At 44.0% G+C, this 12,642-nt stretch overlaps 1 protein-coding gene across 5 annotated transcripts in view; it reads left to right on the top strand.

Moving 5' to 3' along the window:
• Positions 1 to 6,702, top strand: part of MARCHF1 (membrane associated ring-CH-type finger 1) — a 1,143,673-nt gene extending 1,136,971 nt beyond the window's left edge. For all 5 annotated transcript variants that reach the window (XM_070464065.1, XM_070464068.1, XM_070464067.1 and 2 more), the window contains one exon: positions 2,524 to 6,702. In XM_070464065.1, the coding sequence (XP_070320166.1) occupies positions 2,524 to 2,822 (299 nt within the window). In that variant the 3' untranslated portion in view covers positions 2,823 to 6,702. The remainder of the gene's footprint in view (positions 1 to 2,523) is intronic.
• The last annotated feature ends 5,940 nt before the right edge of the window (positions 6,703 to 12,642 follow it).

The raw sequence follows: 12,642 nt of genomic DNA, 5'->3' as shown, positions 1-12,642 counted from the left end.
ATCCTGTAACTGCTCAATAATATTAATACTCTCTAAAGGAAATGAAAGTCCTGCCCGGTCAGTCACAGGGAGAGGAACCGGCTGTCCCTGAGAGAAGACGGTCGTCTGAGCAGTGACTCTGCACGCAGACGGCTTTGACTCTGGGGTGGGGGGGACCTCTGTGCTCCAAACTTTGTCCAGAGAAACCACGGGAGCTCTGACTCCCCAGGAAAGTGAAAGGAAGAATGACCTGAGCAGAGAAAATGAATTCAGAGATACCTTGTGAAAGAAAAGTACCCGGGCCAGGGTCTCCAAGGTCTGGCAGCTGACTACTCCTGACCCCGACTCTTAGGCATGTCATGGACTCTGGCCACTGGGTCTGGGAGGAGAGGTGGGGCAAGAAAGGAGTCTTCTTCAGCCTGTCCATCAATAGTGGAGCTTCACTTGCAAGGGAAGAAAGGCTGTCACATCTGGTTATATTGAAAAGATGGAGGCACAGCAGTCAAAGTCAGAACTTTGATCATTAGAATGTTCATTCATCCTTGAAATGTCTACTGAGCAAGGAAGTGTGAAAAACACAGACCAAGAAGATGCAGATCTTGCACTTGTCAGGATGATGGCATCGCAGAGAATAACTCGTGTCAGAGTGACTCAGGCCACATGTGTAAGAAATAACGTGAAAAAGAAAAGAAAAGAAAAGAAATAACGTGAAAGGGTGAGTACATCTATTTCCGGGTGGAAATGATTTCCCACTCAGGTTTGTGGCACAGGTAAACACACGGAAATGGAGAAGCAAAATCCTGAGAGAGGAAATATCATGGGCAGAGGCTCAGAAGAGAAATTATCCAGGCACTTTTAACTTTCGGTGTGAATAGAAATCAGAGGGAAAGTGAGATGTCATGCATGGGGATTTCCCAAAAAATGAGACAAAGCACACTTCATCTCCTGCTTGCCTGTGGTTAAAATTTTTCGAAACAAGGAGATTACTGCTCAATGGAACAGCTGAGAGCAAAAATCCTTCTAAATCTAAAGAACCCCAAGATGTTTAATTTGTATACTGAATCTTCCCTGCAAATTTCTAAATAAAGAAGCTTAAGTGGCCGTCTTCTGCAACAGGGCTTCTCAACCTCAGCAGCACTGGCCTTCTGGACTAGGCAAACTACTTGCTGTCCTACACACTGCGGGATGTTGACAGAGCAGCATTCCAGACCTCGGCTTGCTAAGTCAGTAGCACCTGCCCAAGTGTTACCAGGTGGAACAATCATCTCGACACTGCCCGGTGGCCCAGGGAACACAGTTACACCCTCCCCTGCCCAGCGGGGAGCTGCTGGTGCCAAGTTCACTGACTCCAGTCTGTTCTCCTTGCACAGACACGAGTGAAGAGCAAGGCGAACCCTCCGTGCGAGGCAAGCAAAGCAGTGTCTGTTTTGCTGTCAGAGCAAAGTAAATGTCAGTGTTATCAGCAGGATGTGTAACTCTACTCACTGTTGTCAGTAAATGAAATTCAACTCCCCTATACTGTGGTTTCCAACCACCCTTCTATTTGACAGCCTCTCACATGACTGAAGGCAGGTATATCCTCCACAGCATTCTAACGTTGGCAAGATGTGGTCTCTTGGCCATCATTTATTACACACTTATAATCATGCATGGCCTAAATACTGTTACAGCAAACTCTTCGTGAAATAAAGTCCCTTTCTAGTTATAATGATGGAAATTAAGAGAAAACATTGATCCGTAAAAAAGAGATGGTTCTCAGTTACAAAATCTAAGATGGATAAAACAAGTGACTGAAACCCTAAATCTTATGCATGTCTGTACCCAGGAATTGTTTTCTCTCTGGTGAGATGTAGCAGCTTCTGTGTCTCTCACCTTTTTTTTTTTTTAATTTAATTTAAGGTAATGCAGGTGGGGGTGGGGACCTGTAGGTACAACCCCACACACATAGCTTCTGTTACCTTAAGAGGATTAAGTCTGATTCTTTCACTCAGTATGTACACTATCCTTCCTTAAAGATTTCACTGTAAGCAATAAATGCTGAAGTCAAGTATCAAAATATAGTGTCGTATCTGATGATCACAGTGGTTCTTGCTGGTAAGAGGAGTGAGAGACAGTACGGTGGCAGGTGAGAGGAGTCATGTACAATTTTAGCAGTACTTTGAGAATACCTAAAGCAATTAAGCAATTTTGGTTGTAATTATTACTAGTTGTTAACAATATATTCCTGAGTTATGTTAACAAGTGGGCATAAGCCTCCCAGAGGCTCAGTGGTAAGGAATCCACCAGCAATGTAGGAGACACGGGTTCGATCCCTGGGTTGGGAAGATCCCCTGGAGAAGGAAGTGGCAGCCAACTCTAGTATTGCCTGGGAAATCCCATGGATAGAAGAGCCTGGTGGGCTATAGTCCATGAGGTCACAAAAAGAGTCAGACACAACTTAGCAACTAAACAACAGCATGCATGGTCCTTTGAAGGAACCATAGGGGGAAAATCACCTAATCTATCAATAATGACTCGGTGATAACGCTCTCTTTTATTTGAAAGGTGTCCTCGAATGGCCATTTTGGACAAAGCTGGCTGTGGTCGCCATCGTCTTCACTGGAGGTCTGGTCTTCATGTACGTCCAGTGCAGGGTCTATGTGCAGCTATGGCGCAGGCTGAAGGCCTACGACCGCGTGATCTTTGTGCAGAACTGCCCGGACACAGCCAAGAGGGCGGAGGAGAACCGCTCTTGCACCGTGAGCGTGGGCACCAAGGACGCTGGGGCGGCGCCCGCGTTGCCGACGGGGACCACGGCACGGCCACCCGCGGAGGCCGGGCCCACCGAGCTCGTTCCCGTGTGACGGGGCCAGCGGGGGTCTGTCACCCAGAGCAGAGTCCCGCCTGTCACTACAGACGACAGGAGCGACCCTCAATAGTCGCCCTCTATCTTCTCTCCGCTTTCTGACCCATTTGTTCTTACTTTGCTCAAAAGGAAAGAAGAAAACACCAAATGACCAGGATCCCATGAAACAGTCTCAAGTGTAAAGAGGAAATGTGGAAGTTAGCTGGAAAATGATCTCTGAGACAATTCACCACCGGAGCAAGGGATGCTTTTAGGCAATGAGGAAAGCCTGAGTGGACAGACCTGTGAGTCCTCACAGTACCGGGGAAAGTTCCAGAGGAAGGACTTGAGTTGAGCATGTGTTTCTTCTAGGGCCTCATGATGCTAACTCTCTCATCTGGAAATGACAAAGGTATTTGGGTTTAAGCTTGAAATTGTCTGCATTATCCCTAAGGCACATTAGACGCAAACTTGGAAGATGCATATTTTGATATTCATACTTTGACAGCTAACAGGTTTTTATGGCTATAGTGGAGTCCAGTTTGTTTTGACCGGTGCATGTTTTTAAAATAAATGCAAGACACGTTTGAAGATATTAATACTTGGAATTATGTTTAAATCATGAAGAGTAGATTTTGAAAGATTTTGGGATTTAATTAGTTCTGTTAAATACCCAGAAGCCTTGTATACTCCACTTGGACCCTCTGAAACAGCACTGTCAAACAGAAATGTAATGTGAGCCCAAAGGCTGGCTTACATACGCAAATTTAAAATTTTCTAGTAGCACCATTAGAAAAAGTAAAAATAAACAGGTGAATTTCGACAGTGTTTTATTTAGCATTATATACCCATTATCATTTCAATGTCATCATGATAAAAAATTATTGAGTTATTTTACATCTCCTTTTATGAACCAAGTCTTCAAAATCCAGTATGCATTTCATCCTTACAGGGAATCTCAATTCAAATCCACTGTATTGGATACAGCAGCCCTAAAATTAGACACAAAACCTGTTTTAACAGTTGAATCTTTCAAAACAGCACTTCATTCTTTTTTTCAAAGTATCACAAATGTTATTTTACAAAGCACTAATCAAATGAAGTATCTTAATAAGTTAGACAAAGTGACTGTTTTTTAAAGAGTAAAAAAACAAAACTATAAAGCAATCTGCCTAAGTTTCAAAATTAACTTATTTGCTACTATGAAGCACTTATAATAGGGGAAATAAAAAATAATTTTTTAAGTCAAATGTACTTTTAAAAATCTACATAAGGTGTCAACTTGACAGATGAGTAGTGAGTAGTTATGACCAAGCATTTAGACTGTATTTTAAGGAGCTGACAATTATTTCCCTTGCTCAACTGGGAAGCAAAAACATTCAAGATTCTGTGATAAGTGATAAATTGAGTTGTTTAGGTTTGACAGATGAGTTGATTATTGTATTCTTTGCATATTCATGTGAACCTGAAGCGTGAATAATACTGCAGTGAGCTAGACTAATGATTATAAATATAGTGGCCTGTCAAAGAGAGATGTCTTACATAAAACAAGGTGATTTATTTTTGCTAGCTGTTGTTATTTATTATTGTGAAAAGGCAACCATGATGGCCATAGAACCAAAGCATGGGTTTCGCACTGCACAAATCTGGGTATCACATCATTGATGTACTTTGTCATTGTCAGTGTGCTTGTTCCTTACAGGTTACCATAGAAAAAGGAAAGAGAGAACCTTTTACTGAGAAGGATGCTATGATACTAGTAGTGGCTGACACTGAGTCCAGATAGTCCCAGTTCTTAGAAATAGAGCAAAGGTCAACAGCGTCAACTTTGTGTGCCTGTGAGGTGTGTGTGTTCCTGTATATACATGAGAAAAACGTCAAAGTGTTCAGTCAGGCAGCAAACAAGAGGTTTTTTAAAGCTCATCTTTCTTAAAGTTTGTTGAATGAAGGCACAGGGAAAAAAAAAAAACACTTGAGGCAACTAAACTGGACCAAAATTTCTGCACAATTAAAATATATGAACCTTACACTGGACTTTGTATTAACTTCTTAATTTCCATCTTCAAGGTTTAAGACACATACATTCACGGATAATGAAGCTTTGGGTGACTTAACCATGGCACTTCACCCAAGGGACTAAACGTGATTCATTTCTTCTGATAACTTTCCTAAGCAGTTTACTAATCCATGTCTCCTGAGGTTTAGCAATGGCAACACTGACACTTCCACAAGTTCCTGAGGGAACAAAATCATCACCAGCAAAGAACTATTGATCTCTCTGTTGTCTGCTGTGTAAGGAAAAGGATTATTTACACCAAAAACACCATTTCAATTCTGTCCAAACTCCAGAAAGATAGGTAACTACATGGCTCATTTCACAGTGGAAGATGATTAGCTAACATAAGGCCTGGTTTATTAAGGGGCTCACTGAACACTAGAATGAAAAATAAAGATAATCTTTACTGTATTAATGATAAAAGAGGACATGGTGTTTTAAAACCACACATAAATTCTCAAAATTAACTTGAATAGGCTTTGTCTTTCTTGAACTGAGAAAATACAGAGCTCTCTAATGGGTTAAAAGTCAGCATTATTCTGCTCTTCTTTTTTAAAACCTCAACTCTTGAATTTAAATCATTAAAAAGTTTTCCCATAATGGCTGTTGAAGCTTCAAACAACTGAAATAACTATGTGTATTGAAAACCGAGTGTTGATTGTTTTCTTTTATACTGTGTGGCAATGGTTTCTGACCTTTCAATGACTGGGTGTGGCTTTGTGAAAATACTTTCGTGGACTGGATATACCCTTCAAAAAGAAAAACTGCTCTCTGGAATGCTCTTCAAGTTTTTAAAGCATGTTTACCTGCTTATTTAAGAAATAAAATGGAATTGAAACAAAGGACTTAAATTGAAGAATAAATTTATAATTCTACTAAAACCTTGGCTTTTTATAATCACAACTCTGTGGTATTACCAGTTATGCTGTTAATTTTTTTAAAGAACTGTCACTTTTATTGTATAAGCTCAAATATTAAGTTGTAAAGAAATGAAATTCATTTTTTTTTTAAGTGAAGCCAAAAAGGCAATCAAGCTTAAGTACAAATGAAACACAAATGTTACCATCAGCTTGGGATATAAAACAATGGAGAAACTGAAGGAAGACAGGTGTATACAGTAAAGGAGTCTTTCAAATGCCACAGGATTAAATCTCATTCTGAGCTGCTGCTCATGTGATTCTAGTCCCAGAGAGATAGCTGCATAGTTAATCTGTTTTGCACAAGGTCCCTGAACCATCTGTATAGTTTGGCTGGAAAACCAGCCCATTGGAGCAATGGCGTCACTAACACATTCTGTCACAGAGGTGAGGTGGAAACTAGCCCATCAGAGCAATGGCCTCACTGACACATTCTCGTTGTCATGGAGGTGAGGTGGGAAGAGTGTTTCATTTGCCTGACACCGTTCTCCTTTCCTTTCATGGCAGTTAGTATTTTGGAACAAAGTAGAGCTCTCCAAACTTAACATTGTCATTATTGTAGTTGTCATATAATTGTGTAGGACTTACACTTTAATTAACAAAGATGGAAACCAATTTTCTTCCCTTTTATGTCAGCCCAAAGGTGCTATTTTACATATCAATACAGTTGAGAGGAAGTACTGTTATTTTGGGCTGCAGTGTTTCCTCCACATCTGAAGAAAGCCCATTTGACACTGCATTAAGACAAAAGAAAAATTTTAACTGTGTGCAATTTTGGGGATGGAGCATTTGTACTTTTTTGGTTTTTCCTAATTCTCTTGCATTAACAATTTACTGTTTTGTGAATTATGTGTACTAAGACAAATTAAGGACAACAAATAATTCCCTGTGAAAAAAGACTTTGTATATTAAACAAGTGACCCAAACTTTTGTTGTGATTTCTTTATTTTTTGCCTAACTTACCTGAATTTCTTCAGATTTGTATCTGCAACATTCAAACAGCCTTGAGTTCTTAAGATTCTGCAATGGTCTGGGTTTTTAAGCAGGGTCTGAACATATTTTAAGGCCAACATAGGTTGATTAACACATGGCATTTTAGGAAGGATTAAATAGGTGCGTTAACAAGGGAAAATCAATGAAAATAATCTACACAGACTTTCAAACTCTGTTTTAAAGAAAAAAAAATTAAGAAAAATCAGAATGCAATCCAGAGAAAGATTCTCTGATGAATAAGGCTTGGATATACAAAAGAATGTAACAGTATTTTCCTACCCAGAGGTAATAAAAACTAAAAGAGGGAATCTAATTCAAACCTAAACGGATTAGTGATCAGTGAAGAAAACACCCCAACTGAAGCCCCAGCTTTGAAGCCTGAATTCAGGGTCTAATTGGATGTGTTCATTCTTCTGTCCAAACGGAACATGTGCATGTGTCTTCTCAGCCTCCCAAATTACAACAAACAAACCTAGATCATAGATCATTGTCACTGTGTTTAGCCAGTGACCAAACCCGGGAGCTGTGACAGAGACACCAAGGGTGAGGTAGACTCCTTAACCCAGGGAAGTGGCAGGGCAGGAAGCAGACTCCTGAACAAGGCCCATCAGCAAGACCCAGCCAGGGGGGAAACAGTCTGCGCTGGAGTCTCAGCTCACTCCTTACAGAGGCACACAAGGAAGGAGGGAGAGGCGCCAGCTCCTCGGGAGCCCTGCCCCAGAGGGAAGGCGCGGGAAGAAACGGGCCCGTGAGCAGTGACGCTGCGCGAGGTGGGGGCGCCCTTCTGCTGAGCAGCCGGGGACCACAGTGCAGCGAGGCCCTTCCGCAGCCCGCAGCACAGCGGGCTGAGGGGGAAGCCCCACCCTGTATCAGAGCCCGCAGCACGGCGGGCTGAGGGGGAAGCCTCACCCTGTATCAGAGCCCGCAGCACGGCGGGCTGAGGGGGAAGCCTCACCCTGTATCAGAGCCCGCAGCCACAGCGGGCTGAGGGGGAAGCCCCACCCTGTATCAGAGCCCGCAGCACAGCGGGCTGAGGAGGAAGCCTCACCCTGTATCAGAGCCCGCAGCACAGCGGGCTGAGGGGGAAGCCTCACCCTGTATCAGAGCCCGCAGCACGGCGGGCTGAGGGGGAAGCCTCACCCTGTATCAGAGCCCGCAGCACAGCGGGCTGAGGGGGAAGCCCCACCCTGTATCAGAGCCCGCAGCACAGCGGGCTGAGGAGGAAGCCCCACCCTGTATCAGAGCCCGCAGCACAGCGGGCTGAGGTGGAAGCCCCACCCTGTATCAGAGCCCACAGCACGGCGGGCTGAGGGGGAAGCCTCACCCTGTATCAGAGCCCGCAGCACGGCGGGCTGAGGGGGAAGCCCCACACTGTGATATCAGAGTCCGCAGCACAGCGGGCTGAGGAAGCCTCACACTGTATCAGAGCCCGCAGCACAGCGGGCTGAGGGGAAGCCTCACCCTGTGTCAGAGCCCGCAGCACAGCGGGCTGAGGGGAAAGCCTCACCCTGTATCAGAGCCCGCAGCACGCCGGGCTGAGGGGGAAGCCTCACCCTGTTCCAGAGCCCGCAGCACATCGGGCTGAGGGGGAAGCCTCACCCTGTTTCAGAGCCCGCAGCACGGCGGGCTGAGGGGGAAGCCCCACACTGTGATATCAGAGTCCGCAGCACAGCGGGCTGAGGAAGCCTCACCCTGTATCAGAGCCCGCAGCACAGCGGGCTGAGGAGGAAGCCTCACCCTGTATCAGAGCCCGCAGCACAGAGGGCTGAGGGGGAAGCCTCACACTGTATCAGAGCCCGCAGCACGGCGGGCTGAGGAGGAAGCCTCACCCTGTATCAGAGCCCGCAGCACAGCGGGCTGAGGGGGAAGCCTCACACTGTATCAGAGCCCGCAGCACAGAGGGCTGAGGGGGAAGCCTCACCCTGTGTCAGAGCCCGCAGCACAGCGGGCTGAGGGGGAAGCCCCACACTGTATCAGAGCCCGCAGCACGGCGGGCTGAGGGGGAAGCCTCACCCTGTATCAGAGCCCGCAGCCACAGCGGGCTGAGGAGGAAGCCTCACCCTGTATCAGAGCCCGCAGCACAGAGGGCTGAGGGGGAAGCCTCACCCTGTGTCAGAGCCCGCAGCACAGCGGGCTGAGGGGGAAGCCTCACCCTGTATCAGAGCCCGCAGCACGGCGGGCTGAGGGGGAAGCCTCACCCTGTGTCAGAGCCCGCAGCACAGCGGGCTGAGGGGGAAGCCTCACACTGTATCAGAGCCTGCAGGCGGTGGCGAGCTGTCCACTTCTTCCCCCGGAAAACAGGGAGGCAAACACGCAGTGCCCCTTGGGAGCTCCACACAGCACCCTGCGTCTTCCTGCTCTCAGGAAGACCACAGGGCACTCTTCTGAGGCTCAGGAACGCCGCGGCCCAGCCTGGCCTCAGAGGACACACACGCTCTTCAGGGGGCCAGCACCCAGCTGTCCCCACCCAGGACGTGGCTTGACCACCCTGGGGCAGGACAGGCAGACAGTGTGTCTGAAACGAGGCCAGCCCGGGGCGTGTGGAGAGGACGTCAGCGATCAGAGCACCTCAGGCCTCTCTGACCATGGTGGTTGTTCAGTCTGGCCGTGGTACAGAACGTGAATTTCATTCCAAACATGCTGGATGTCAATGTAGGTTCAGCAGTTATAGCACGTGTACCATCTGGTGGTGGATATTGGTAAGCGGGAGGCTATGCATGTGGGGCTAGGGAGTATATGGGAAATCTCTTTACTTTCCTCTTGATTTTAATGTGAACCTAAATTTTTTTTTTAAATAAATCTTCTAAAAAAGGGGTCAAGAATAAAATCACACCCTATCAAACAAACATGCCAAAGATGGACACCTATTGAATTTTCTGTCCTGAAGCATAAGGATAACAAGAGCAGAAAACACTATTTAAGGTGAACAGAGTCCCAGAGAGAGACCAATGCCTGCAAGGCAAGGAAGTGGCTAGGTATTAGGAATAGGGGCTACAGATAGCAGTTAGTGGCTGAGTTTAGAAATGTATCCTAAGCCCAAGTCCGTGGACTTCAGCTTGCTGATTTAGACCAGGGATTGGCAAACTCTGGCAAGCAGGTCAAACCTAGCCTATAGCCTATCTGGGTATGGCCATGATGGGTTTCACATTTTTAAAGGGTGGTAAAACACACATACATATATAAGAATACGCAACAGACACTACATTTGGCCTGCAATGTCTAAAATATTTACCATCTGCCATTTTATTATCTGTCCCCCACGAGTTTACAGAGAACTGCCAACCAAGTGCTCCTCTCACTTGGCTCCAGGGCTGCGGACGAGAGAAGCTCTCTCTCAGAGGTTTCCTACTGACAGAGAAGGGGTGGGACAAGCATCACTGCAGAGAGAACACGTTCCATAGACAACGGGGAAGGGGGCCATTTAAGAGGATCACTCTAAAGACAAATGATCTCTTAAGTTACTCTGGTCTAGCCAGGAGTGACATGACAATTACAGTCCTAAATTCATTCAACAAGCACTTATCTGTTCTGGTTCCAAGCAGTACAGCCTGTTATATTTTCTGCTTTGATAGCACAGGGAAAACTAGAAATAAATCTTGGAGGAGAATGTTCTGCCATTTTCACAAGTTATTCATCTAACAGTAATGCTTTTTAAATACCAGACTGGATAAAGCAGTTTTTATTCTCTTTACTGTAATTTATGACTCAGTTTTTATAGTCGTTTTGAAACAAAAAATGAATTCCCTTCCCCCAAGAAGGAAATTTTCCAATGACCAAAGAGATAAGAACTTACTATATAACCATAAAACCATGCTCCTGCGTGCATGACTTAAAGCCAAAGCAAGTCAGCGTTAGTTAAATCACTAAACATTCAATAATAAGAACCTTAAGTAAAATTATAGAAACAAGTTTTATTTTTAATCTTCTGAAGTAAAAAAGCTGTTAACAAGACAGTTGATACCTGGTTACCTCATACAGAATTTTTTTTTTCCCTTGAAAATGCACTTTCACTGCACTCTTTAGGAAACAGGCCAGAAGAAACTTGCATTTAACAAGTTCTGTTAAGAACATTCTACCACATTCATGTTTTTCATGATGTTGGAAACACTGTTACATGTCAGTTTAACCTATCTCTCAGAAGAATTAAGACAATTGAAATAACTAGTTCTCTAATCTTTAGTTCTGTTTCCACAAATAAAATCTAATACTTTTCACAATGAGAAAGTAAAAAATAATATAAAAACAAACCTAGCCAACCTGAAATCATTTATCCCCTTTATCCAGATAACAGGTTGATAACAGGAGATCCACAGAAGAATATGTTGGTGATTCTTCTTTAACCACTTACCTAACTCTGGGTCGAAGATAATAAATAACAGCAATGTACAATCCATAAGCGTATATAAATTCTGTATCACATTTTCCCTATTTTCTAAGGAAAGAAAACAGGTTTGATGTGTAAGAGGAAGAGCAGTGAAAAACACTGCTAAAAGGCAGTTTTGCTGTCATCACTGCTTACTCAAGAAGTACCCACATTAACCTTCTAGCAAAATAGCTACTGCCTATGACCCAAAATGTGATACGTGATTCTAAGGTGATTCTAAGTAAACATGCTTAATGTAAATGAAAAGCAACATTCCTTTTTAAGTAAAAATTGCCACACTGTTTTTGAAACTGAAAATATCAGAGTAAGGTAAAACAGCAAATTCGTGTGTTGAGACAATTATTTACCATAATCAATTCAAGTATAACCTGGAAGTTCTCAAATTATTTATTTTCCACTCAAGCAAAGACACTTAGGCCACCGCAGTCATTTCCTCGTCTGTGTCACTTGACTCATCTTTCAGTTCCAATTCCCCTAAATCTCTGTCTACAGCTGTCACAGCTTTCTTCTTACACTTCTTGGGCACCGCATCGCTAGCACAGACTTTTCTCATTTTAATGTTTGGCAATTTCTTCAGATCAAAATCCCATTCCCTAGACAAAAGAGAGAATGCAGAAAGTTGGTGAGGTGGGGAATGAAGTCAATATTCAAAACTATGCAGAAAAAAGTTTATAAATTTACAGCAAACTCAAATGTGCTAGACGGAAACAATATAAATGCACCAGGAAAAAAAAAAATGTCCCCAAAACTAAGGTTTGCATTTTCCACACTTACCGTACTCTCTCCCTCATCTATAGTATGTTACAGTTGCTCACTCACGTCTGACTCTTTGCGACCCCATGGACTGTAGCCCACTAAGCTCCTCTGTCCATGGGATTTCCCAGGCAAGAACACTGGAGTGGGTTGCCATTCCCTTCTCCAGGGGGGATCTTCCTGACCCAGGGATGGAACCCAGGTCTCCTGCACTGCAAGCAGATTCTTTACCATCTGAGCCACCAGGGAAGCCCCATTAATCTATAATAGCAGTTAACTACCCAGGGAATTTCACATATTCAAGATTTTCAAAACAATGCAGGAAAACATTAGGTAGAAGTTACAAGGAGGCTGTTCCTTTCTTTCATGATTCTTAACCTGAACACTTCCCTCTGTCAGGACACACAGTGTCAAGAAATCTCAAAAGCAGGAACTATACCACACTGGAAAATCTCCAAAATGCAGAGTCAGAAAAGGTTTTTCTCTTCACACACAATGGTAAGTCACAATTAAGTTTCAGCAACCAAACAATTCTTGTAACAGAAAACTTCCAGTTTTTCAACCTCAGCATTTCTGTGACAATCCTATGTTCACTTACTTTGGGAGCAAAATGAAGACTGTTTTGAGAACTGAACTCTAGCTAGATAAAAATACTAACAGTCTATGCTAATTTCTTCTCATTTTTGGCTTTCTTTGGAGGAGGCAGAATCTATACCGGTTTACTGAATAAAGGGAA

The sequence above is a fragment of the Odocoileus virginianus genome, unplaced genomic scaffold, assembly GCF_023699985.2.
Source record: "Odocoileus virginianus isolate 20LAN1187 ecotype Illinois unplaced genomic scaffold, Ovbor_1.2 Unplaced_Contig_13, whole genome shotgun sequence".
NCBI lineage: Eukaryota > Metazoa > Chordata > Mammalia > Artiodactyla > Cervidae > Odocoileus > Odocoileus virginianus.
Note: the sequence above shows the minus strand (reverse complement) of the source record. Positions and strands in the feature narration are given on the sequence as shown.